The sequence below is a fragment of the Achroia grisella genome, unplaced genomic scaffold (genome assembly GCF_030625045.1).
Source record: "Achroia grisella isolate CSIRO2021 unplaced genomic scaffold, CSIRO_AGI_Agris_v1 utg241, whole genome shotgun sequence".
In the NCBI taxonomy this organism is placed as follows: Eukaryota; Metazoa; Arthropoda; class Insecta; order Lepidoptera; family Pyralidae; genus Achroia; species Achroia grisella.
In genome coordinates, this window is record NW_026712734.1 from 3,938,532 (window position 1) to 3,966,471 (window position 27,940).

Below are 27,940 nucleotides of genomic sequence, written 5' to 3' on the forward strand. Positions count from 1 at the left end.
TAATTAAAAATAAAAATAAAAACTTCTTTTCTTTCTGCCAACATGGTCTATCATTTATTATTAATTTTATTGATTTTAAATTTATTATAAATAGATCACAGTGAAAAACAAATTCAAATTAAAATTCAAAATATCTTTAATTATGTAGGTCTATTACAGACTTATATGATATGTCAAATCTACCGTGAGTTCGGAATGATATCGAGATGAGAAGAACTGACAAGAAACTCAGCTCGTATTTTTTTCAAATAATAGTGGAACATGTTTATAATAAATATAGTTTTTAAAATTCAAATTTGGAAGAATAGAGTGACCCCCAGCATATGCTATCGCAAAGAACAAAAAATATAATCAGTGTTCACAACCTGAACAGACCAGTCCCCACAAGTAGCACCCGTTCAAACAAAACACAAACAAAATTGGTGCCGAAACCCGGTTTTCGGTTTTATTTTTAATTACAATTATTTTATGGCTTTTATACAAAAAGAGGTTTTAATGCGCTAACAGTCAGGGTTTCCAATCTTGAAGTTTTTTTATCTAGCATGAAAAAGTTAAAATTGTTATATCACGTCAACCTTAAATATCTTTAGTAAGATATGACAGCTAATAGAGCTGGTCTCTAGAAGGTGATTGATTGACTAATATCTATAGTGATAAAGGCAAGGTAATAATTTAATTTAATTGTTATATTAAAGTTTCTTAAGGGTCAGTTATGCACATACCGAAGCCGATAGCTTGTATTTGATAATGCAATTTGTTCATTTATCAGTCCAACCATTACATGGGACATAAACTCCATAAGAAACCTATAAATTGTGTGTGTGCATTCAATTTACAAGTATACATTAAACAGCAAAATTAATTCACATTAGCACTTCCTGTTTAACTAAGCAAGAACAGTGCAACAGTAATTTGACTTGCATTGTGTTCACACAGGGTTACCACGCAGTTTAGAAAAAATATATTAATCTTAATCTAAATATACATAACATAAAATGGACAAAATTTCATATAAACTTTCATCTCCTATTTTATCCCTTTAGGGGGTAATTTGGGAATTAATCAAAATCCTTTCTTAACGGATGCCTACGTCATAACATCTACATGCATGCCAAATTTCAGCCCGATCCGTCCAGTTGTTTGGGTTGTGCGTTGATATATATATAGATTGTACAGGAGACATTTTTGACATTTAAATTATAATATTATGAGGTCCTGTTGTATATAAATATATATATAATATAGGTATGTTGTGTCATATTGCCATGCCCTTTCAGGGCGTGACAAATAAAAAAGTAAGAACTCAACAAAATATGCATGTGCTTTATATTTTTGTGATACTTCAATATATATAAAGTTGTATGTAGTTGTATATAGTGTAAATTGAAGTATCATAAAAATATAAATTATATATATATGAATACAAGTTTCCCTTTGTAACTCCGACTGCGTAAGCATAATTGATTGAAATAAGCAGAACCGTACACACTTCCCCATCCCTAATTTTAGGTATCTAAACATTGGTTAAGGTGAGAAAGCATCATAAACAAACAAACATTATATAACCCTACTAGATGACACCGTAAACTTTGTATTGCCATATAAATTCAAATCGCTATCAAAAAATAGGGTTTGGTGATAGACGAGTGAAAATTTAGGGTTGTATTAAATTCTATAATTTCACTATTTGTTACTGTACTCTTGTTAATTAATTTCATATTCTCTGTTAACTTTATAATGTGTTGTTGCCTTTATACGTAATGACGTAATTTTTTTAAAATTAGTCTGTTGTTATTTGTGAATGCCTGTCAGTGGCTTAGTATGACGTCTATATTAATTTTAAGATATATTTAAATAGCCTTAGTTTTCCTTTAATAAATAAATAAATATTTCTTAATGATACATTACAAAAATATATTTTTTTTATAAAAAATGTTCCTTGTAGACAACCCTTATAACTTGGCGGTGTGAAACATAGATAATAGCTGATTCTCAGGCCTACAGAATTTGAATATAAAATTTCATAAAAATTGGTCAAGCCCTTTTGGAAGAGTATGGTAACTAACATTGTGACACGAGAATTTTATATAAATGTTTTTTTTTTTATTTCTCCGAGAGTCACTATACAATTGTCATAATCCGATCCAAATATTTATAGATTTCGACTTTCATTATAATTTCTCCCGTCTAAACGGTGACCCTCAGAAATTATTCTATGTATAATTTTTTCCTCACATTCCGATATAAATAAATATCTCATTTTTACATTTCCGTTGTTAGTATAAAAAAAAATTAGATTAGAATAGGATCTTTGTTTAGGATAGGATTTGTTGCTACTTTTTGTGAACAATACTATTTAATCCGACACCAATTTCGTAAGGATTGAAGTAGCTTTTTTTCGGAGCGCCGAGATAAAGTACTTATTACGTTAGTTCAACAATGTTGCCAGTTGCGATCATAACGCGGGTATAACACGCGACAGTGTTGCCTGTTGTAAAATGGTACATTAAACTTTTATTATCTTTCATTAACATTCATTCCATAGTGATACACTGAAAACTTCAGATACCTACGTGTTAAGACTGGCTTCCGTTTTAGTATCTAGCTCGAATATTGTAGGGTTGAATAGAATAGAAATAATTTTTATTCAAACAAACTTAAAGCAACCTAAGTATATATATATATATATGTTATTTAATTTTGTAAGACCAAAACTGCACAGAGTAGTACATACCAAAAAAACAGATAAATAAGATAGAGCTATCTGCCACTGTACAGATACCATAGATTAAAAATGAATGACAATATTTAATAAACAATATACATGGTAGTTTTTTTATTCGATCACTCTTTCGGAATGCAGATTCAGCAGCATGTGAAGAATGAGCAAGAAAAATGATTATCGGCGTAACATCGTCTATTTATTTATTTATTTATATGACATTGCACAATTCATCATCATCATCATCATCGCAGCCCGGAAGACGTCCACTGCTGGACATAGGCCTCCCCCAAAGATCTCCACGACGATCGGACCTGCGCTGCTTGCATCCAATGCCTTCCAGTGATCTTGACCAGATCGTCAATGCACAATTATGATATAGTAATTATGGTATTATATTATATTATTAATTATATATTAATTCACACACATAATACGCATCTTGTTAGATATAGCAACGTAGAAGAGAGGCGGACGTTTTATATGTTTTATATGACTCTTCTGCATCTTGTAAATATTCTTTCGATTCTGTAATAGCGTTTATTTATCAACATTTATTTTAACTTGATAATAAATTCATTATATTTATTTTCCTTTTTCATTATATAATGTAATTTATTGTTTTTTCATTGCCTTAGAATAAGGGCCAGAAATATGCATTTTTAATTTTGATATGGTTTGTATAAAATTATTTATGTGACGCCATTCATAATGAGTATATCACTTTAGGTTTTGTAAAGATTTGGGAACTTTCTTACAAATTTGCACGTTTTCAAAATATAATCTGAGTCACATTTTCTTGTTTTTGCAACATTTTTCATTGCAGCTCCGCTCGTATTGGTCCTTGATAAATGGGCTATCCAACACTAAATGATATTTCCAAAGCGCATCACTACTGAAGATTACCTGTAACATCCAAACTCAAGCACTTTACTTCTTTACAATACTAGTATATTTTTTTTATTTCTTTTTAAATTTAGGGACGTTTGTATAAATTTGTAAAATATATTTTCAGAAACTAAAATGTAAACTAAAGTAACTAAATTGTAAAATAAACTACCAAGATACCAATTGTACCTAGATAGCGTTAGTAGAAAGTCTACTTATATTATATACTATCTCCCTCGTGCAACTTTGTCTGCGACACATTTACCCCCTTTTTAGCTACATTTTTCATTGCAGCTCCGCTCCTGTTGGTCACAGCGTGATGTTATATAACCTACTATCTGTGCTCGCGGTTTCACCCACATCAAATTTATAGCCTATACATTCTGATGTTTAATCGTAAAGTTTCATCATAATCCGATCAGTAGTAGAAAGAGTAACAAACATCCATCCATAATCACAAACTTTCGCGTTTATAATATTAGTAAAATAACATCTCTCGATAAATGAGCAATCCCCCTTGGATAAAGAATTTAGAAAATGGTTCAATAAATCCAGAAATCCATAGAACCTTACAAAGTCACAAACTTTACCTCTTTATAATATTAGGATAGATTTCAGCCGTCAAGCAGCTTGCGTTTAGCGAGCTTCGAATCCTTGGCGATGCTCTCAGGTAAGATCGTATCCGTCTTGTTCTTGATTCGCTGCATATATCAAATTAAATCTAAAATCATTTGTTCGTGTAGGAAATTTTAGCCGCTTTTGAACGTCAAGTTTTATGTATTCATATTTTTTTCTCTACCATCCAGTTTAGTATATCAACCGAGAAGAACTGGCAAGACACTGAGCTGAATTTCTTTTTTTTTGAGACAGTTTGTTTACAAGACTTACTTATATAGGTGTCTATGTCTAACAACCTACTGTGGTTTGGTTTGGTTTGTTTACATTTTCGTTCAGTAAAGCTTTAAAGAAAAGGTGTGATCAAAAAATTGGAATGTACAGAAAAAAATTTTGTTATATAACTTAGTAACAAAGAAAATTTCTACTCGATTCTTTTAAACATACCATCAAAACTATTATCCCGGATCATTGTAATTAGTTATGTTATGGTGTATAATTCACTTCACAAGGAGGTAGAGCATTGTCAGTAATGTGGATTCTTGACCCCATTGCGAGTAATATGCCATGTCAGGTTGACATCCATGCGGTTCCTCCTGGAAACCATGGTGATAAATTCTTGATGAATTTGTCATGATGGGCTAACTGACCTGACCTACTCATCTTATCATCCTCGTAAACCGTTAGCGCAGGCGGTTGCACCATTCCATTATCATCCATGAAAAAAAAACATCACATTTCGCTAGATAAAATAGCATATCCGAGGGAACGAAGTTGTTAGTAATATAGATTAAAGAACCCATTGCTAGCAATGTACCATATCAGGTTGACCTCCACGTGGTTCCCCCTGGAAACCAACTTGATAATTTCATGGACTAACTGACCTGAACTCATGCTCATCTTATCATCCTCCACTAGTGCCTCCCCAGCGTAAACCGTTAGCGCCGACAGGTGCACCATTATCATCAATTAAAAAATGCTAATTTAGCATTGGGGCTAGCCTACATGTTATTTACGAATTAATAAAAAAAATCGAATAATAGCGGATTGTCCTAGTTTATACCACAGGTCAATGTATATCATTTATTTGTGTGTTTTATATTCTACATGATTCCATTTTCTTTATCTGATAACATTAAGTTTTAATCAGTAGCTGTTTATTTAGTAAATAGGTTAAAATATCTCATCTAGCGTTTAGATAATGAAGAATTTTATTTATATATAGCAGTACATAATATACCTTCACGCCGGTTATCTTACATAGGACAGACAGAGACATGGCAAAATATTGTCAACTCTCAATCTAGTCATTGCAACGCTTGCCATGCCGAAATTTCACTTAGTATGTCTAAATCAAATCAAATCCAATTCAAATTCATATCACATCCAATCCAGCTGACATCAGTTGTGGCTGAGTCTCTTGGATTCATTTCGTTAGTTACCAGTGTTTCAATAAACAGAGAGTCAGTTAGAATAATAAATGGATACATATAATAAATTTTCATATGTATGTTAGTCTGTAAGGTATTTCAAATATGCCATTAGTAGCATTGAATTAAATAAATAAGTAAATAAAAATTAAGGAAAGTGGGGAATGGCAGTCAGACTATCCTTCTGTTCTTTCAAAGGATTGGAGAGAGTGAGTGTGGGAGTGGACAGGTAGTAGAACTTTAAAGTAATATATGATCTGGACATTTGTATGATTTGTTTTATTAGATTACAACATAGTATGTCACCAAGTAATGTAAGATCATATGAGGTTTTCCAGACACTTTATTGCCACCTGACATAAATTCATAAATAACTTTTGTAAATGCACTTATTTAGTCTGTAATTTTATATAATAATAATCTCAGGACAATTCACACAGTGCCATCTAGAACCAAGTTAAGCTAGCTAAAGCTTGTGTTATGGGTATTAGATAACTGATACATGTACATAGATATTTCTTTTTGTAAATACATACATATTATACATAGAAGACACCCAGACCGATACAAACAATCATACTCATGAATACAAATGTTTGTGCCATGCAAGCAATCGAAATCGTGACCATTGGTCGTAAAGCTGTGTGCTAAACCGCTAGACCACTGAGGTCGTCAAAATATAATACATTAGACATCTTCCCAGATATTACTTTAATGGACAATTATAGAATGTGCACCCGCCAGCCCTAACATATACACTTGCGGGGGCTCTGTGGAAGACAGTATATAAGGACATATATAATTTTATGTAAGTTGGACACCTTTTTCCACAATCAGCCTCTCCTCGGGGCCATTGTATGCATAGAGCTGAGACTACTAAAGTAGCCAGCCAGATGTCATTAAGAATTAACCATATCTATTTCTAAGAAAGTCTACATATTGGTCGAGCTAATATTATACACTGCTAGCAATGGTTTTTTTAGGTAACTACTTACCACAAACCACCTACGAAACATGTGAAAAATAATTTTATAAGGCTCTACATAAGTATTATCGTAATTGCTAAGATTTCCCGCTATCGGATACCAATTGGTTAGGACAATTAGAGACAGACTTGATTAGACAGAATGATTATAGATTAAACAGAATGATTATAGATAAATCATTTGACAGACAACTACCAGTTGGTCAAACATTTAATTTTTTTTTTATTAGATCTAACTTAATAATTGCTGTAAATAATTTAGAAGTAATTTTGACATGGATATATCATAATAAAAATAATGTTTTTATAGGATATTTTATTATATTTATCGCGCTTTTGAATCATTGCTAGGTGAATAATAACTGTACTAATTAGATAAAAATACTTCCTTGCCTCCTTTAGATGTGAATCAGTTTGAAATAATGATTTCACCATAACAACAGTCTGGCAGAATGTATCAACTGCAAAACTGCCGTAACGACTCACGCCTACCGCAGCACCGGGCTCTGTGTCTGTGTGCGGTTGCAGCTATGCACGGCCCGAGAAGTGGTCTGGCCGGTTCCACGATCTAACTCCCACATGAAAACCGTGGGTGAACCATGAGACTGACGCCTAATAATCATAAAAGTGAGAATTTTCGAAAGTTTTTCTCACAAAAACAAAGGTTTTCAAACGCAATTTTCCAATACCTTGACGTGATCAGATATTTTTCATTGGAACCTGCGTTTATTACGACTTTAGGTAACACGTTGTATTATTATTAATATCTACGGCACAATTAAATATACTGGCCTAATATAATACACGAAAGGTACACGACATAAGACGACTTGTGACATAAATTTAAAATAAAAATAAATACAGTGAACGAAGTTCCATACCTTCATTGTCGTTGTTTCCTTCGGCACTGTACACCGAAGACACCAAAAATCCGACGCACAAAACGCTCAAGAATCTCACAATCATTTTAACTGGTTAAATACCGGCACTGAGTTCACAGTTTTATCGAAAATAACAAATTAAACACTCGACATAATCAAAGAGATGACACTCGCGCTGCGAGGCAGCGATCAACCTTTCGCAAATGGCGGCGGATGACGGATGTGTTCATCGATTGCATTCGATTCTGCGCGTTCACGAAGTTAGTTATGTTTACAAAAGTAAAATATTGTACAAAAAAAACGGAACTAAAATGTTACCATTATATCAACTTATTATTAATACGTAATACTTATATTATCACACAATTTGCGATATAAATATAATATGGGTAATAAATTTTGTAATAAAATGAAGGAGATAAATAGGTATTTCCTTAAGAAGTTACAAGTAAAAAACGCATGTGCAGTTTTCAGTTCTAACTGAATACTTTATAATTTTAATTCATAGTTGCCACTAATTTGCTAAAAATAACTAGTAGTTTAATTATGTACATGTTAATCATATTGATTTAATTCGAATATTCTACGAAATTGTTAAATAGTATTAAGGAATTATTGGAAAGCAAATTAGAATTGAGCTGTCAAATCTGTGATAACATTTATACATATAAAATTGTCTTAACTGTTTTATAAACAACTTATTAAAACACCATCCTCTTTAATGCTTTATCTTATTAAAGTATACGTATTTATATTTCATTACGTCAATAATTATATGGTAAACACAATTATGTAAAAAGATCTTAGAAAAGTAAGAAATACAACTGGATTACATGTAATATTTTCAGCAATTATTGAGACTAACATTGCAGTGATTACTTTAACGTTAAGTCTATGTCAGCAAAAACTTAGATTTGGAGTTTTCTATCTATTTTTTTGAAAGGCTTTATTTATAAACTTATAATGCAGGTAATCATTACGAATACTCTTATAAAACTTTTCATACTTAAATACACAGCAACCTAGCATTTTTGTGAAGTGGCACATGATAATTATTTATTGCTTTTTGTGTTCACATAAGTATAAAAAAATCTAATTTGAATAACAACTCTTTTTATCTTTTTTATAATAATTTAATGACATAAGATTTTGTACTTCAGAATTCCGAGGACTACGTTTTACCTGAATGTAGATTGATAGTGGTCTTTGTAAACACAACTTAAAAAAAAAGTACAGTATTTTTTCACGTGGCAATACTAGTTTCGAAAGTTCAATTTCGCATGGCGGACGTGCAGGAGGTCTCTGTTATTTGTTGGTGATAATTTTAATAATTTACTTATTGTGGTTCCCTATGGAAAGACTACTTCTGATGCTCTTATTTCTTTGTGGCCGTGCATTGTTTATTCCTTAATATTGGACGATGCTAAAGTGTTGTTTATAGTTGCAATTGTGAGAACTGCATAGTTTTTCTCAAAAATGGGAAAATGTGATGAAGCTAATGTCGAAGTTAGCATGGGGGACTCGGCGTCCCCCATGAAACCTGATAATTTCACTTTCACCGTACCACCGGAGGCTCCCGTGTTTGAGCCAACGCCAGAGGAGTTCCTAGATCCTCTGGCTTATATCAGTAAAATAAGACCAATCGCCGAGAAGTCGGGAATATGCAAGATAAAGCCACCTGCAGTAAGTACTTCTCTTTGTCTTTTCTGAGTTACTTCATAGTTTCTATACCTATAATTGATTTATACATTGTAAAATTATATAGCACAGTAGTTTTATAACCTTTTATTCAATCTGAAACTATTAGTGATGCAACCATATATTACTCCGTTTTGTGCTCTTGCGTGTTATCAAAAGTAAAATATTTGAGTTTTATCTTTGAGAATACGTGTCAGGGTACCCCCAGAGCGTTCGTTATGCATAAAAGTGCAGCGTAATATTGATGTACACTGTTGCAATATTGTTTAAACGAGCCAGGTTGCCATTTTGTGTCGTGCCCTCCTGCCTACGATAGTTTCAGATAAAAAAAGAACTGTCGTGGTTTTTTGTCGTAACTAACTGTAATACCCGTTATGGCAAACGAATCTTCTTAAAATTGTGTAAAATCCGATAATAATGGTTGACTAATCATTATTTTTTTGTGCCTATCTATTTATGATATGAGACAACAATACATTTCCTAGTGACACTTGTATAACCTACCTGGGTGTGTTAAAACAATATATACATAATTGTGCACTGTTTTAAAACATATCCAAGCACTAGCATAACACAGATCACATACAATTAATGAAAGCTATACAGTTAAATGTTCCAGTCTGTAGAAATGACCTGATAAATGTTTTTACCTAGAAAGATCTATATACCTAAAAGTTTATACCCTTTACCATAATGTTAGGCTATTAGTTGCCATATATGCATATTGTCCTAATATTTATCTAAAATAACACAAATATATCTTATTTGTGACATATAGCATAATCAGATTTTGAATGTATAACAAAATTAAAAAATATAAATTTATAAACTGCATGAAGTTAGTTCCAATATATGCAATATTATAATAAGCGAAAAAGGACCCTGTTGTAAAGAACACAATGTGAATAATAAGTAGTTATTTGTTATTTGTTGGTTAATAAGTAGCAAGTTTAGGAGAATGCAAGGTTGGTTTACGAAATTGTCACATCTTTTTGTCTGAATTTGTTATATATGTGTATACACTTTTAATATGGACTCTATTTTCCACATTTAGCATCTCATCTGGGATGTTTTGCCTGATGTACACACATATTAAGAGCATAATCATAATATAATCTTTTTTCTAAAGTCCTACAACTCAATTTGCTTTTATCATAGCTTCTCTAGCTCTCTTCATTCTAACTCTGTCCTTTTTTCTGAAAGTTGGAATACAATTTGTGGTTTATAAAATGTCCCGCAACTCTGTGTATCTTTTGACATAGGCTTCCTCCAGCTCTCTCCATTGAACTCTGTCTGCTACCCTATTCCAGAATTGTTGATTAGGAGTAATTAAGAACATTATTTTTTAATAAATATTGATCAGTCTTTAACAAATTGTAGTGTATACATATTTGTATGGTTTTAATGTGTTTCTTGATAGTGATAGTTTGGTGATGTGGACTTGGTATTTTATAAAATAAATCCTGATATATCACATTGGTCAATATTAGTTTCAAGCTATGTTATATATTAAGTTTTTTCTAACTCAGTAATGTTTGTTTTATAAGTACAAGGCTATTATTGGATATATTCAAATAAATATTTCCTATTATAATATATCCATATCTAATACATATAATAATTTATAGACAAAAGGATAAACTCATACATATATTTGTATTGTGGAGATGAAACTCCTAACCATACAACATTAAATAAGCAATGTGATGATACTGTTCATGTATGGTTATTTATATAATAATAATATTGTTTTCTAACAATAATTGTGTGTGTGTTTTATTGTCACCCTCAATATAACTTTTTATCAAAAAAGTCAAATATGTATACTTAAACATAATCATTCTATGTAAGCCACAATACTAAAAACATATTAAAAAATATATACATAATATTAAATCTCAGGATCCACATAGCACCATCTAGTCCCAAGCTAAGCAGGGCTTGTGTTATGGGTATTGGACAACCATTATAAATACATACATAATATCCATAAAAAACACCCAGACCAATACAAAAATATATACTCATAATTTTGCATTTCTGAGAGGAGCTTGGCTGGCTACATTAGTAGTCTCAGCTCTATTTACACAACAACCTAAATGAGAGTCTAAGTGTGGAGAATAGAGTCCATATTACATTACATTACTCATGAATACAAATGTTTGTATTGTGCTAGGAATTGAGTTTGTCTCTACTCTGCCAATGGTATCACTATCCCTGACAACACATTTCTTTTGGTGCATATAAAATGCAAAAATATGATATATCTTCTAGCCCATATAATTTTTCATTCATAGATGTGAAAATAATGTGGTCTAGTGGAATAATGATATATGAAATGAATGATTACTTTTTGTTGTGGAAAAAAAATATGCTATGGTATAATAATATATAGTATAATTGGAACAACAAATATATGTAACAAAAAAAAAAAACAAAAAGGTAATGAAAAGGGCAGAATAAAGAAAGGCTTATCTTTATTATATTTGTCTTTTGTTGTGGGACACAGAAAAATCAAATAGTATACATACATAGGTAAGTATATTGACCTCAATATATCTTATATATTAGATAAGATTTTTATAATAATATTTTTTTCATACAGTTCAGTTCAATATACAAATTTACTTATATACAATATACAATTTTTCTTTTTTTTAAAGTCAGTTTATTTACGTTAGGTACATATCTACTTATGTAATGAAAATCCCATGAATAAAGGACTATTGCAATGCAGTTTGTCATTTAAGTAATAGTTTAGTGAGTGATTGATTTGGCTCAGTAAATATGATTGAACAAATGTTTTAAATCTTATATATAAAATTCTCGTGTTACAGATTTCATTCCCATATTCCTCCGAAACGGCTTGATCGATTCTCATGAAATTTTGTGAACTTATTGAGTAGGTCTGAGAAACGGCCAACATCTATTTTTCATCCCCCTAAATGTTAGGGGTAGTCCATCCCTAAATATTTTAAAATTTTTTTTAGACATGACAGACATGTTTAGTTTCTATTTTTTTATGATAGAACATACAAAAATACATACAATCCTAAATTTTCACCCTTCTATCATCAACCCCTATTTTTATAGCGTTATTAATTTATATGGCAACACAACATTTGCCGGGACAGCTAGTATTATATATATTATAGCTAATAATGCTGTGGTGGAAACATATATAGTGGTGGAAATCTGGTGGAGAATTACAGAATGAGTATTAAGTGTCTGTTAGAATATTGTGGCAAATTTAGCAGGAATTATCCACAATATGGAGCTTGACTGAATAGGCTAGCAATGGAGTCACTCTACTAATAGTAGAGTGCCTTCCCTCTCACTCCAGCACTTTTAATATTTTTTATATAGGGAAAAGGAATTGTTAGTAATGTGAACAAATTACTTGCAACCAATATACTAAGTCCAAGTGTTACCCCCTAGATACTGTTATGACAAATTGCTTGTGAATTTGATATGTTTGGCTAATTGATCTGACCTCTTGATCATCATATCCTTTTCCACTGGTGTCCTGATTTAAAACCATTAGTGCAAGTGACACCGTCATTCTATAATCCTCCATTAAAAAAATATATGTATTGTTTTAGTATATCAGTATATGTACTCTCTAAGGAAGTACTGACTTTTATGCTAAGTTTACATTCAGCGGTTTCCCCTGCCACTCGCGCTGCCAGTCCTTTGAGTCGCGCACGAAAAACCGACAATGGAGGGAGCGCCGGGCAGCGCGAGTGGCAGCGCCAAAGGCATGGGAAGTGTTTCCACTCGTGTATACACTCTCGCGCTGATCACTTCCCTGCCCACTCGGGCTGAGTGTAAATTGGACATTAATAATAATAGCACTGACAACTGGCTACTTCATCTATGTTGGATTATATTTTCGGCATTAATCTTTTCTCATTTGTTCATTGTCTTCTCGTTTATGCCATTGTGCATGGTATATATAATCCATAAATAAAGATAATATTATTATTTCAAAATGTCGCATCAATAATATTTTAATTTTCACAGCACTGGCAGCCACCATTTGCAGTGGATGTGGACAAATTGCGGTTCACACCGCGAATACAAAGATTAAATGAATTAGAGGTAAGCACTACTACACATCTATACATATAAATTGGTGTGTCTGTTTGTAATATTGTAATAACCGTTTTTTATTACATGCATATGAATATAACAACGGTACATACATCAAAATAACATTTTGTACAATTGTCAGTCTGTCTGTATGTTCCGGCTAATCTCTGAAATTCCGATTTTGATGGGACTTTTTTTAGCAGGTCGCTGATGTAATAAGGAGGAACTTAGACTACTTTTATTTTAGTAAAATAAACTTAAATTCCACTCAGACGAAGTCGCAGGTACAGCTAGTCCTATAATAATAATAGATTACTGTAGATACTAATATAAATTGATAATTTAATGATTTTGAAAATATTTATTAATATGTTTATCTCCATCTACCTGACAGCCTGTCTACTGACAACTTTATATACTAGAGATTTTCATATAACTTTTGTTCAAAAGAGTTTATCTCCGTTCTTCTTGATTCAATCTGCAGTTTGATATAGAGGTAGAATCAAATAAATTATTAAAGCTCACATCTGTTCTTCTCTTCTTAATTATGGTAGCGTTATGGATATCTATCCTAGCGCTATAAGACTTTTTAAGGAAATAGTAAAAAGGTTAGTCGACATCACAGAAGAGCTGGCAGCTAACTCGAACAAAGAATTAGTTTAGCTATTCAAAGGGTGAATGCTGCCAGTATCTTCCGAACCTAGTCTAACTGTGGTCTTTTTAATAATATATTTTAGTTATTATATTTTTTAAGGTTTCTAATTTTAGGTTCTTTGCTGTATAATTAAGTTATGTATATATATATCATATTTATTTATTGTGAATTACTTAAAGAATTTACATCTCTTTTTAAATTATAACCTATGTGTTATTATGGTAAAAAATATCCTATTTTTTAATATAGGATATCTATGAATTTATCTATGATTTGTTGATGATTGGTTAAAAAAGGGAATACAACAATATTGATATCTATAAGCAACTTGATTGTGGTATATGAATATTATTATTAAATTAATTTGTACATGTAATTAATTTCAAATGTCCTACATATTATTTTTTTATTTGAATGTGAATTTGTATGTGTAACTAAGTTAATTGAAATCTACTCATTACTTGAAAAAGTTGCAAATGTCCATCCTCTCAAGCTTTCGCAGTTATAATATTAGTAAGATATATTTGTTTGTATGTATGTCCTAATAATTGAAAAAAAAATTTTGGTCTAGGAGTTAATCGCACAAGGCCCAAATGAAAGGTTGAATGCAGAAAATTGTGTCCAAAATACTATACAATATAAAGTCTAGGAGCTGCATATAATTCCTTGTAATAATTTTGTTCACAGGCTATAACGCGCGTGAAGCTGAATTTTCTGGACCAGATCATCAAGTTTTGGGAGTTGCAGGGCTCTGTGCTCAAGATCCCGACGGTCGAACGGAAGCCTCTAGACTTGTATGCGTTACACAAGATCGTCAGGGAAGCAGGTCAGTATGATGAAATTTATCATAATTATATTATTATTAATCTTTATGGATGTTTATGGAAAATCTAGGGAACTGCCAGCGTAGTGAGTGCTGCATTCCACAACTCGAATTTATATTGAACAATGTTCGGGCTTCTTTGGGTGAGGCCTTTGATCAGCAGTGGACGTCTTCCGGGCGTGGATGATGATGATGATGATGAATGTTCGGAATACTATAATAGCCTTGATGATATATTTTTTTAAAACTCTGTTATGTTTTTTTTATGGATGATAATAGAATGGTGCACTCGCCTACGCTAACGGTTTACGCTGGCGGGGCACCAGTGGAGGATGATAAAATAAGCATGTATGTAGTCAGGTCACTCAGCTCATCTTAGCAAATGGAAATTTACCATGATGGTTTCCAGGACCGTGTGGAGGTCAACCTGACATGGGTTTAGTTACAATAAATTTTTGAACGCAGCCTGTTTGACAGTTTGTATTGGGAAAATAAAATATAATTTTGCTATGCTCCTTGCAATTTCTTCATACTTTATCTCCGTTTAAAAGTTCCCTGGACTTCCACGAATATTTCAAGACTACAATTAGCCAAATCGTTCTCGAGTTTTAGCGAGACTAATGAACGGCAGTTCATTTTTAGATATATAGAAATACAATTTTTTTTTATACTACGATGGTGGCAATCAAGCATACGGCCCGTCTGATGGTAAATGGTTACCGTAGCCTATGAACGCCTGAATCACCAGGGGTATCACTTGCGCGTTGCTGACCCTTAAGAAACCTTAATATACCCTGAAGAACCCCATGATGTAGTCTCGTGGGAAAATTATATTTAAAACTATATACATATGTGTAACTAGTAATGAATGGACAGGTGCACTTGTAATTATTTAAATAATTATTGAAATTTAGTTCTTTTTGTATTCATGTAAGATTACACAATCATTATTTACCAATAGAGTGGCCGTTAGCTTATTTGGCATTGCAGATATAAATTAATAATCATAACTTAATATCTTGTTTTTATCAACAGGCGGTTTCGAAGTGTGTACAGCTGACCGCAAGTGGTCCAAGATAGCGCGGCGCATGGGCCATCCGCAGGGAAAAGGTATAGGCTCTATACTCAAGAGTCACTATGAGAGGATACTATATCCGTACGACCTGTTCAAGAACAGCGGAGTTGTTGATAATAAGGAAACTGTAAGTTATCTTTTGTACCTTCAGATTTATTTCCTTAAGCTATTCAATAATATAGTCTACACAGCATATTCTATTTATTTATATATACCCTTTAAAATATGTATGTATGTACTAGCTGTCCCGGCAAATATTGTGTTGCAATATAAATTAATAACTCTATAAAAAATAGGGGTTGGTGATAGAAAGGTGAGAATTTAGGGTTGTAATTTTTAATGACACATAAAAAAAAAATTTGAACAAAAAATATAAAAATAATGTTTGGAGTGGACAACCCTTATCACTAAGGGGTATGAAAAATAAATAGTAGCCGATTCTCAGACCTACTATGCATATAAAATTTCATAAATATTGGTTAAGTATGTATGTAGTCGATTGTATGTATGTACTAGCTGTCCCGGCAAACATTGTGTTGCAATATAAATTAATAACGCTATAAAAAATAGGGGTTGGTGATAGAAAGGTGAGAATTTTGGGGTTGTATTTTTTAAAGACACATAATAAAAAAAAATTTTTGGACAAAAAACAAAAAAATAATGTTTGGGGTGGACAACCCTTATCACTAAGGGGTATGAAAAATAGATAGTAGCCGATTCTCAGACCTAAAAATAGAGACATAAAAATCGGTCTAGTCGTTTCAGTAGGTAACTAACATTGTGAGTTGTGACACATGAATTTTATATATAAGATTTTCCTGTCAATGTTAGTTACCATACTCCTTCTAAACGGCTTGATCTAATTTTATGAAATTTTCTATGCATATTCAGTAGGTCTGAGAATCGGCTACTATCAATCTCTCATACACCCAAGTGATAAAGATTGTCCACCACTAACATTTATTTTTTGGACAGTTTTTTTTATTGTTTTATAATACTCTAAATTTTCACTCTTCTATAACCAACCTCTATTTTTAAATAGCGATTTTAATTTATATGGCAAGACAACGTTTGCGGAGTCAGCTACTATTAAATAACTTACGTTATTTGCATTTGTCCGTGAGTCACTTATTCGGGGTTTCACTGACAATCAGCATCGTGGCTTTAGTCATGGCACAATGCTGAGATGCCTTAGACACATCAATTTACAATGTCGCGGTGACGATGCTCCACAGTGGTGGATAGGATATGCATTTTAGTTTATTACTATTATTGTTTGTTTTTTTATTTAAAAGAGTAACACACAAGTTTCTTGCTTATTCTTCTTGTAATTAACCAGCTTTCCGAATGAGCGGTAGATTAAAAAAAAATTGTTGACTTTTCAATGCTTAAATTAAGTTTATTTGAATAAATTATTTTCTATTCTATTTTATTCTTCTTTTTTTTATGTAATGATTTCATCTCTAATTGAATGCATTGTTTTATTTCTGTTGATTTGATATAATAATTTATAGGCTGCTGTCAACATCGTTATTGTTGTGTTGTTGTATATACTTTTAATGCCACATAATGAATAATAAAAAAAATGTCTGCAAAAAATTTTTTTGGGTGAGCCACCCTGTAAACACTTAGAGGTATAAAATTAGTTATAAACCTATTCTCAGGCCTACTATATACTATAATATAAAAATCGGTCAAGCCGTTTCAGAGTAGTATAAACATGAAACCTGACGCGAGAATTATATATAATAGATTTTTTTACCATGATAAAAAAAAATCAAATGTCGTTATTCATGTAGGTCTATTACAGACTATTATGATACGTCAATTGTACGGTCAGTTCGGAATCATTTCGAGATGAGAAGAACTGACAAGAAACTCAGCTCGTATTCTTTTCAAATGAATATTGTACATATTCGCAATATTTACAGATGGGTACTACATGTTTCTGTCTATCCGTTTTCAATTCTTGACACCCCCCTCTATTGCTCAGGACTCAATGAATACTCCTCAGAAAATCGAAGTGAAGCTAGAACAGACGCCGGAGAAGGTGAACAGCCGCAGCCGTTCGGGCGGCAAGTGTCCACCTGCGGCCGCCACCCCCCCGCCCGCGCGCCGCTACAAGGCGGCCGAGCCCGAGCCGCAGGCCGAGGGCAGCCACACGGAGGGCGCGCTCGCAGGCGCTGACGACGACAAGAGGAACGTCATGAAGACGCCCATCAAGGAGGAGAATCTGGAGACCAGGCGAAGTAAGTATCACAATATCTAAATATATATAACTCAAAGGTGACTGACGTAGTGATCTATCAACGCACAGCCCAAACCACTAGACGGATCGGGCTGAAATTTGACATGTATTGTCTTGAGATGTTATGACGTAGACATCCGCTAAGGATTTTGATTAATTCTACCCCCAAAAGGATAAAATAGGGGATGAAAGTTTGTATGAAACTGTCAATTTTAAACCGATCGGGCTGAGACTTTGCATGCACAAAGTTACTATGACGTAGGCATAGTAAGAGGAGCTAAGAAAGGATTGATAAATTCCACTCCTAAGGGGATAAATTAACGCGAGCGAAACCGCGGGTAAAAGCTGGTTACTAATAATATTATAAGTGAAAGTTTGTGAGTATGGGAAGGATGTTTATTACTTTTTCAAACACTTGTTATATTTACAAACAGATTGAAATAACCGTTTTTACTACATGCATATGAATATAAATACTGTACATACACTAAAATAACATTTTTTACAATTTTTATCTGTCTGTCTGTTTGTTGAAATGGCTGGACCAATTTTGATGGGACTTTTTTGGCAGGTAGCTGATATAATAAGGAGTAACTTAGCCTACTTTTATTTTAGATAAATAAAGTTAAATTCCATGCGGACGAAGTATTATAAATGTGAAAATAGGGATGTTTGTTTCGCTTTCACTCTAAAACTCCTGAACCGATTACATGAACAAGAACATTCCTCCAAGAACATATGTTCTTGGAGGTATTAGAATAAACATAGAATACTTTTTTTTAAAAAAAACAAAACATTTTTATTCAGTGCGAGCGAAGCCGCGGGTAAAAGCTAGTTGGAAAATGAGTTAGTTGTTAAGTCGCTATCCTGATAAGATCTCTGAATGTTCAACTTCATAAAAAGGTTTACAGTTTGACTGTATTTTTTTGTGTATAGGTTTTTATTTAACTCGCAAACAACAAGGTCGTTCACCTGGCGGCAAGTGTAGCGGTTTTATACAATGTTTCATTTTCGTATACTGTGGGTTTGATGCTCGTACAATATAAATATATTTTGTTTGTATTATAATATGCATATTATGTATTATATCTACATACATTTATGACGCTGTTAAGGTTAACAATGTCTACCAGGGATGTTATGGATATGAAATTTCGGATACGGATAGGTTTCGGACATAAGGATGATTATTATACCGGATACGGATATGAAATTTTTTCGGATTATCCGTTAGTTTCGCATAATATTGGTTATGGATATTATTTTTTTAAGGAATATTGAAAATAAAATACAAATAGCTAATAAAATTGTTACATAACGTGTCTCAATTACGCTTCGCTCCTATCCGAAATTAACCGAAACTTTTATTTCTGATTCGGTTACGGTTACGAATAATTTTTTTTATCGGATATCCGATAGTTTCGGTTACGGTTACGGAGGTCCCTAAAATCCCTGATGTCTATTATTATAGTATATATACCGTATATATACTATACTTCACACTTCATTTTGTATGGATCTGAATGTTGGTCGAAAGTTGGACGAAAAGCGTGTGCGCATGTTGAGATGGATATATGGGGTCACCAGCAATGACAGAATAAGGAATGTGTATATACGAGGAAATTTGAAAGTTGCGGTTATAGAAAAGTTGTGAGGTAAAAGATTGAGCTGATATGGGCAAGTTATGCGGAGGAACGAGGATCATGTATAATATGAATGTGGATGGATGTAAAGGGAGGGGACGCCCTAAGAAAAGATGGATGGATTGTGTGAAAGATGATATGAATAAAAGGAGAGTATGCTCAGATATGACGACCGATAGAGTAGTGGAAGAGAATGACATACTGCGCCGACCACAAATAATGGGATAAAGGCAAGGCAATGATGACGGTATACTATACTTCACGTACAGTATATATGTATTTACAAGTATATATAAGATGAAATAGCTAGAACGTTATCAGTACATATTTTAAATTTGATCTTTACAAACAATTAATGTTATCATAGATAGAGATATAACTGTTTACGTTGAAACATGTTTTAATATAGATTTTTTTTAATGTATGTATGATAGTGTAATGGTGTACCCGCCTGCGGTAACGGTATACGTTATTGGGGCGTCAGTGGAGGATGACAAGATGAATATGCAGAAATTTAAGCCCCACCTAGATATATAATAATTTCGAAATAAATCTATAGTTTTGATCTCGGTTTGAATTGGACGGGAGATCAACTAAATGCGCCGGTGTGGAGCACTCAGGCACGCGCATTATTGATTGATTGAGTGGTTTGGTGTGGTTGAGGTCGTCGTCCTCGTTGGCGAGGACGGTGTCGTGTGGTTACAACGGGTGTTTCATGTGACATGTGGATCAAATCAAATCAACATATCTTTATTCATGTAGGTCTATTACAGACACTTATATGTCAAATTTACAGTCAATTCAGTGCTTTCGAGCTAAGAACTGACAAGAACTCAGGTCTTATTTGCAAAGAGAGATTCATTTTTTAAATCAAATTTGGGAGAATAGAATGACTACCAGCATGTGCTATTACAATTTTGTAAAAGGGAAATAGTATAATCAGTCGTAATCCGAACAGACCAGTCCTCACAAGCAGCAACCGTCCACGAGTATGATGAATTAGCCAGACGTCATATTAGAGCGATCACACACGGCCCACCGCAAGTTTGAACTTTATAGCGACCATGACTGTGCCAAGTTACTCCACTACGTAGATAGTTATACAGGATGTTTGCGTGCGCAGGTCCCCGCGAGAACAAGTGGATGTCGGCGGCGGGGAGCTGCGGGGGTCGGTCGCGCGGCACGCGGTCGACCCGGCTGCGCGAGCACAGGCTGTCCAACATGACGGTGTCCGTGACGCCCGCCCCCGCGCCCGCGCCCACACCCCTGCCGCACCCCGACGACCCGGTGCGTATACTCACGTTATGACACATTCCCGTATACTCGGTAACTTTATTTTGATTTTTGGACTACATTATTTACATATTTATTTATATATTAATAATGATAACCTACATACGACTACTACTCTGATACTGTGACTCCACATAATTATTAGGCATTAAGTCCGCCTTGTATACATTTTTGTGTGCAAAAGAATAAATAAATAATTTGTTACTAATAATATAATAAATCCTCAAGAATTTAATGAAATCCATATGATAATATTACTTATGTAGGTAGTTAGTGCTTGCTTAAAAAAAATTACTGTCAGTCTGTACTTGTTAGAGCACAAGAAAATTAGTATGTCTGCTAAAGAAGTGTTGTGATAATCTTTTTTATTTTCCGTCACAAAACATAATGCCCCAAAAACACAATATTGCATAGCCCAGTAGGATTTTTATGGATGATAGAAGAATGGTGCACTCGCCTGCGCTAACGGTTTATGCTGGCGGAGCACCAGTGAAGATGAACATGAAGTCAGATTAGCCCTTCGTGGCAAATTAATTTAACATCATGATTACCAGAGGGATCGCATGGAAGTTTTTTATGTATGATAATGGAATGGTGCACCCACTTGCGCTAACGGTTATGGCGGGGCACCAGTGGAGGAGGATAACACGTAAAATGAGTTCAGGTCAATTAGCCCATTGTGACAAATTTACCAGGAATTTATCACGATGGTTTCCAGGGGGTACCGTGTGGAGATCAACCTGACATGGTACATTTATAAAAAATATTTTATTACTTTCATAATAATAATAAATGTATAAGATGTAATTTAATTGAATTGTGTAAAGAATAATAATAGATCAATTCAAATTTGTATTTGCATGTCTGTAAAGACTAAAAGTGAGAGCTATATAACATAAATAAGCATACCATCTATTATGTACTACTTTTATAACAAATAAATTTCATTTCATTTCATTACATTGCTAGCAATGGGGTCAAAGTCCACATTACAAATAATCTCCTTTCCCCTCCCGCGTGGAGGTGAACCTGACATGGGGACATCCTCTTCTCCCGACTAATTGATTGTTTATACAGTTGGCGAAATACATGTGCCACGTGTGCGGACGGGGGGACATCGAGGAGCAGATGTTGCTGTGCGACGGCTGCGACGACTCATACCACACGTTCTGTCTCGTGCCGCCGCTCGCGGATATACCCAAGGGCGACTGGCGGTGCCCCGTCTGCATCGCCGAGGAGGTAGCATCTTCAATCTTTTTTATCTTTATTTTATTACAGATTGTTACATTATGTCAAATCTACCGTCATTTCGGAGTGATTTCAAGCTGAGATGAACTAACAAGAAACACAGCTCGCTATTGCTATTCTTTTTAAAGGAGTTTGTAGAAGTTTACAAAACTATAGATTAATGTTTAAATTCAAATTTATGAGAATTAGGAGAAGAGAGAGAGAGAGAAGTTAGAATTGTCTCCTTTTATATAAGTAAATTTTAATTAACCATGCAATGCATGCATTTTCTTAATAATTATATAAATACTTTAAAAAGATATAAAACTTCTATGTAAATTTAAAACATTAAAAAAAAAATTAATTAAATGAAAAAAAAAGCTTGTATAAAAAATGTACATTTTGAATACTGCCATTTTTTCGGCGATATGTTATTGAAAATTTTGTCAAAAGAAAATAATTTAATCTAAATTTCTGTTAATCACACCAATCTCAGGTAAGCAGTAATAATTACTAATAAATCATATGACAGACGCGTTGATCCAGGTATTAGATAATACCGTCTTATACATATCTTATTCATGAATACAAACTTTTGTACCGTGCGAGGAATCCAACACGCAACTATCGGAAGTAAGGCAGTGTACTAAACAGCTAGACTACAGAGGCCTGTACCGCGAGTAATCGAACTCGTGAGCTCCATTGTCAGCAAGTCTGCCAGCTAAACCGCTAGACCACTGAGGTCGTCAAAACTGTTCAATCACTGGTTGTGTATATTCAGGTATCGAAGCCTACAGAGGCGTTCGGCTTCGAGCAGGCGTCCCGGGAGTACACGCTGCAACAATTCGGCGAAATGGCGGACCAGTTCAAGTCTGACTATTTCAACATGCCCGTACATGTGAGTTTATGATTACAATCATTATATTTACCCAAGTTATTGATAAACATTTATAGTAAACTAGCTTTTGTCCGCGGCTTTGCTCGCGTTAAATTATCCCTTTAGAGGTGGAATTTATCAAAATCCTTGCTTAGGGGATGCCTACGTCATAGTAACTTTATGAATGGAAAGTCTCAGCCCGATCGGTTTAAAATTGACAAAGTTTCATACAAACTTTCATCCCCTATTTTATCCCCTTGGGGATTAATCAAAATCCTTTCTTAGCGGATGTCTACGTCTTGACATCTACCTGCATGCCAAATGTCAGCCCGATCCGTCCAGTGGTTTGGACTGTGCGTTGATAGATTACTATGTCAGTCACCTTTGAGTTATATATATTTAGATTCTCCCAAACATATATGTATGGTATAATTAATTATGACACATGTGATCAGATGGTGCCCACGTCGACGGTGGAGAAGGAGTTCTGGCGAGTGGTATCGTCCATAGACGAGGATGTCACCGTCGAGTACGGAGCTGACCTGCACTCTATGGATCACGGCTCTGGTAAGTAGTCATTTCGCCCTGCCTTGCAAGAGTTTTTTTAGAACAGTGGTGCGATGGCTATGATATACGTAGTAACATAATATAGGAACATGCTGGTCAAAAATGAAGGATTTACCCCAACAGCAATTCAGTGGGCCCACACGGTTACAGGAGTTCAGGAATTCAGTAATATTTCTTAAGCATAACAGCTAAGATGGCAAAAGCTAAGGGTATCAGTGGTTAGGGATTTTTTTTTGGCGGTGATAATGGAATGGTGCGCCTGCGCTAACGGTTTACGCTGGTGGGGCACCAGCGGAGGATGATAAGATGAACATCCTCATGTTCATCTAGTTAGTTAGCCCATCGTGACAAATTCACCAAGAATTTACCACAATGGTTTCCAGGGGGAACTGCGTGGAGGTCAACCTGACATGGTACATTGCTAACTATGAGATCATCAGTCCACATTACTAACAATCCTCTTTACCCCCTTGGTTAGTGAATTAGCCGGGACCCATCACAGATTGGCGTAACCAAACAGGATAGCAAACAAGCTGAAGTCTCACCTGAACTAGTCTGTGCTCAGCGTTATATTCTTATTTCTTATTGTTTATTCGTACATTCTTGATAGAGTGGTCGTGGCTCTCATGCTAGTATCAGTGGATTCTCTTCATCATCCTTCCTGGTGATAGAGCTTCTCGCAATTTGTCACCATGTGGTACGGTTTTTAGCTGTACGAGAACGTTGTATAATAGTCTGTTGTGTAGTTTTTATATTCTTACTATATTTCTTTTTTTTATTTTCTTTCTTTTATTTCTTATTTTCTTTTCTTCCTTTTATTTCTTTTCTATCTTTCTTACAATATATTTTTAACATTATAGGGTTTCCAACTAAGGCGAGTGCTCATCTGTATCCTGGCGAGCAACAGTATGTGGAGTCAAGTTGGAATCTGAACAATCTGCCCGTACTGGAAGGTTCCGTGCTGGGACATATCAATGCTGACATATCAGGAATGAAGGTATGTACACAACAAGATACTTATTAAAAAAACGTCGTTGATGTCGTGGTCTAGTGCTTTATTACCCTAAATTAGGATCAACCTTTTTTAATGAATAAATAAATTTGAATTTTTTTTTAATTTGACTTTATTTTCAGATCCCGTGGTTGTACGTGGGCATGTGTTTTGCGACGTTCTGCTGGCACAACGAGGACCATTGGAGCTACTCCATCAATTACATGCACTGGGGGGAGCCCAAGACCTGGTCAGTATACATGATTACTGTTAATGAATGAATGAATGAAAATGAGTGATTTAGCACTAAATCTTAGCTTAGCTTAGTGCTAAATCAAACTCACAATAATCACAATCATTGATTTTCATGACTTGTGACTCACAGACATCTGTGACTCACAAGTCACGAAAAACAAGGTACTTGACAATTTCTTCCATTTTTATATTTATATGTATAAAGGTACCCGTAGAATACTAGCGTCGTGGTGCCTCAGCACGGCAAACTACACTGAGCAGATACTTATTTAGTACCATAATAATGATCCAAACTGTATTTACAAAATCTGTTTTGTTTGTATATTTTATACTAGCTACTCACCCCGGCTTCGCACGGGTGTACATATATTATATATTAGCTGACCCGGCAAACGTTGTTTTGCCTTAAAATAAAAATAAAAATTAGGGGTGGACTACCCCTAACATTTAGGGGGATGAAAAATGGATGTTGGCCGATTCTCAGACTTACTCAATACGCTCACAAAATTTCATGAGAATCGGTCAAGCCGTTTCAAAGGAGTATGGGAACGAAAACTGTGACACGAGAATTTTATATATTTATATATATGAACCTTCCTCTTGAATCATCTATCTATTAAAAAAACTGCTTCAAAATCCGTTGTGTAGTTTTAAAGATTTAAGCATACATAAGGACAGACAGCGACAGCGACTTTGTTTTATACTATGTAATGATATATCAAATAAATGTATTTTCTTGCTTTTCTTTCATATCAATTTTTTTAACACTATCCCGTTGTTGTTTTTCCCAGGTACGGTGTCCCGAGCTCGAAAGCGGAGCAGTTCGAAGCGGCCATGAAGGCGGAAGCACCAGAGCTGTTCCAACTGCAGCCTGATCTCCTGCATCAGCTTGTTACCATCATGAACCCCAATGTGCTGATGAAGGCTGGGGTACCAGTATACAGGTAGGTTTTAGGCATCCTTTAAGGATTTTAAAACACCAGTGAACGTAAAGAGAAATTAAAATATCAATAATATATGTGTATAATTATTACCGCGGAATCGGATCAGTATGCAGGTTCAGCGTAGTAGTATGATCAAGAACTTTGCATCTTGCTTTTGTAAAACTTTATATTTTGAAAACTTTGAATACAAACTACTAAATAATAAATTAATTAAAATGTTTATAATATTCCGCAATATATGTACATTAAATACGCTTTATGGTCGCGGGTTCGATTCCTCGCACGGCACAAATGTTTGTATTCATGAGTATGATTGTTTGTATCGGTCTGGGTGTTATAATAAGTATGTATTTACGAAAAAAAATCTTTCTTTCTTAACTTGGGTCTAGATGGCGCTGTGTGAATTGTCCTGAGATTATTATTATTAAATAGGGACCATGTAAAGTCACGGAACCATAGTTGTATTACGTAATATTATTGTTAAAATAATCTAGTTTGATATGGATAGAAGTTATCAAGTTTGTGATTACATACCTTCAAAAATCCCGAGTCTACAATCAGTCATTTTACAAGTCGAAACGTGTGAATACAAACTACCAACCAGCACTAATTTATTTAGGCTCAAATATAAAAACACAATAAGATTAAATCAGTCGTAGTGATAAGAGCGGACCAGTCCCTACAAGCAGCACTCGTTCACGAGTATGACAGATGAGCCAGCCATCACTGCGCTCGACCATATGGTCTTAGGGAGCCCAATGACCCGGCCCACCACGCCGCCACATGTCTGGACATTTTAGACTCGACCACGTCACATAGTTATTAAATTGTCGTTGTATAATTGAAACTAGTAATGAATTATGTAGTTAATTATATTAAATGGGGTATGGGGTAAATATTTTGTGTTAACCTTATTTGATTGTCTTGTTATAAATTGTAATTCCAAACATTGTGAATTGTAAGAAGAGGGAACTGATACCTAAAATACAAGTTTGTACGTAGTTTAGGTACCAGGGAACAATTTAAATTGTAAATATTGGATTCAAAATATAAATTATTATTATTATTATTTGATGACCTCGATGGTCTAGCGGTCTAGCACACCGCTTTACGACCGATGGTCGCGGGTTCGATTCCTCGCACGGCACAAACATTTGTATTCATGAGTATGATTGTTTGTATCGGTCTGGGTGTTTTCTATGTATAATATGTACATATGTATTTACAAAAAAAAAATATCTATGTATATGTATCAGTTTCTAGTACCCATAACACAAGCTTTAGCTAGCTTAACTTGGGTCTAGATGGCGCTGTGTGAATTGTCCTGAGATTATTATTATTATTATTATTATTATATATTTTTTTATTCAGAACTGATCAACACGCCGGCGAGTTTGTGATAACGTTCCCGCGCGCGTATCACGCTGGATTCAATCAAGGATACAACTTCGCGGAGGCTGTTAACTTTACACCAGCTGATTGGGTTAGTATTTCTATATGTATGTTTAGTATTTTAAAGTAAAAGGTAAAAGCTATTGTTGATGACTCGTAAATAAAATGAGTAGTGGACTGTAAATTATTATATTTAATACGAGGAGTTATAATATTACAAGGAACAAATTGTCTAATTAATAAGGTACGCCGTTGTACGTCGTAGTCAAAGTTAAAACTGTTGCGAATATACCTGATTGTCCGCTCCAGAGGCACTGGATAACGTTGCATTGTGGACCCAGTGCTTCTGGACGTGGACACAGATATATGAATTAAATATATCTACGTATATGTATATTATAAGTTACTAACATAGTTTTATAAGTTTTTACTAACACAATATGGATGTAATCCGAATTAAAATTAAATAAATAAATAAATAAAGTGAAAGCTGTCCCGGCCTAGCGGCTGTCAATAGCTCATGTTCGATAGCGCTCGAACACTATATTATGATTACGATTATTGGTTGTAATACTTGACATACCATCCAAGTTGCTGAAATGAAGATGCTGAGGTGGATGTGCGGTATAACCAGGCTCG

At 34.2% G+C, this 27,940-nt stretch overlaps 2 protein-coding genes across 2 annotated transcripts in view; one reads left to right on the forward strand and one right to left on the reverse strand.

Moving 5' to 3' along the window:
- The window catches only part of LOC131842559 (calsyntenin-1), a 319,165-nt gene extending 311,404 nt beyond the window's left edge, over window positions 1-7,761 (reverse strand). Inside the window, exon 1 of the mRNA XM_059191130.1 lies at window positions 7,522-7,761. Coding sequence (XP_059047113.1) covers window positions 7,522-7,606 — 85 coding nt within the window. The 5' untranslated portion in view covers window positions 7,607-7,761. The remainder of the gene's footprint in view (window positions 1-7,521) is intronic.
- Window positions 7,762-8,823: 1,062 nt separating this feature from the next.
- LOC131842558 (lysine-specific demethylase 5) overlaps window positions 8,824-27,940 on the forward strand; it is a 37,067-nt gene continuing 17,950 nt past the window's right edge. The window contains exons 1-13 of the mRNA XM_059191129.1: window positions 8,824-9,204; window positions 13,243-13,320; window positions 14,654-14,792; window positions 15,825-15,991; window positions 17,879-18,113; window positions 20,879-21,042; window positions 22,126-22,287; window positions 23,057-23,173; window positions 23,608-23,719; window positions 24,580-24,716; window positions 24,854-24,960; window positions 25,757-25,909; window positions 27,281-27,392. Of these exons, the coding sequence (XP_059047112.1) occupies window positions 8,998-9,204; window positions 13,243-13,320; window positions 14,654-14,792; window positions 15,825-15,991; window positions 17,879-18,113; window positions 20,879-21,042; window positions 22,126-22,287; window positions 23,057-23,173; window positions 23,608-23,719; window positions 24,580-24,716; window positions 24,854-24,960; window positions 25,757-25,909; window positions 27,281-27,392 (1,890 nt within the window). The 5' untranslated portion in view covers window positions 8,824-8,997. The remainder of the gene's footprint in view (window positions 9,205-13,242; window positions 13,321-14,653; window positions 14,793-15,824; window positions 15,992-17,878; window positions 18,114-20,878; window positions 21,043-22,125; window positions 22,288-23,056; window positions 23,174-23,607; window positions 23,720-24,579; window positions 24,717-24,853; window positions 24,961-25,756; window positions 25,910-27,280; window positions 27,393-27,940) is intronic.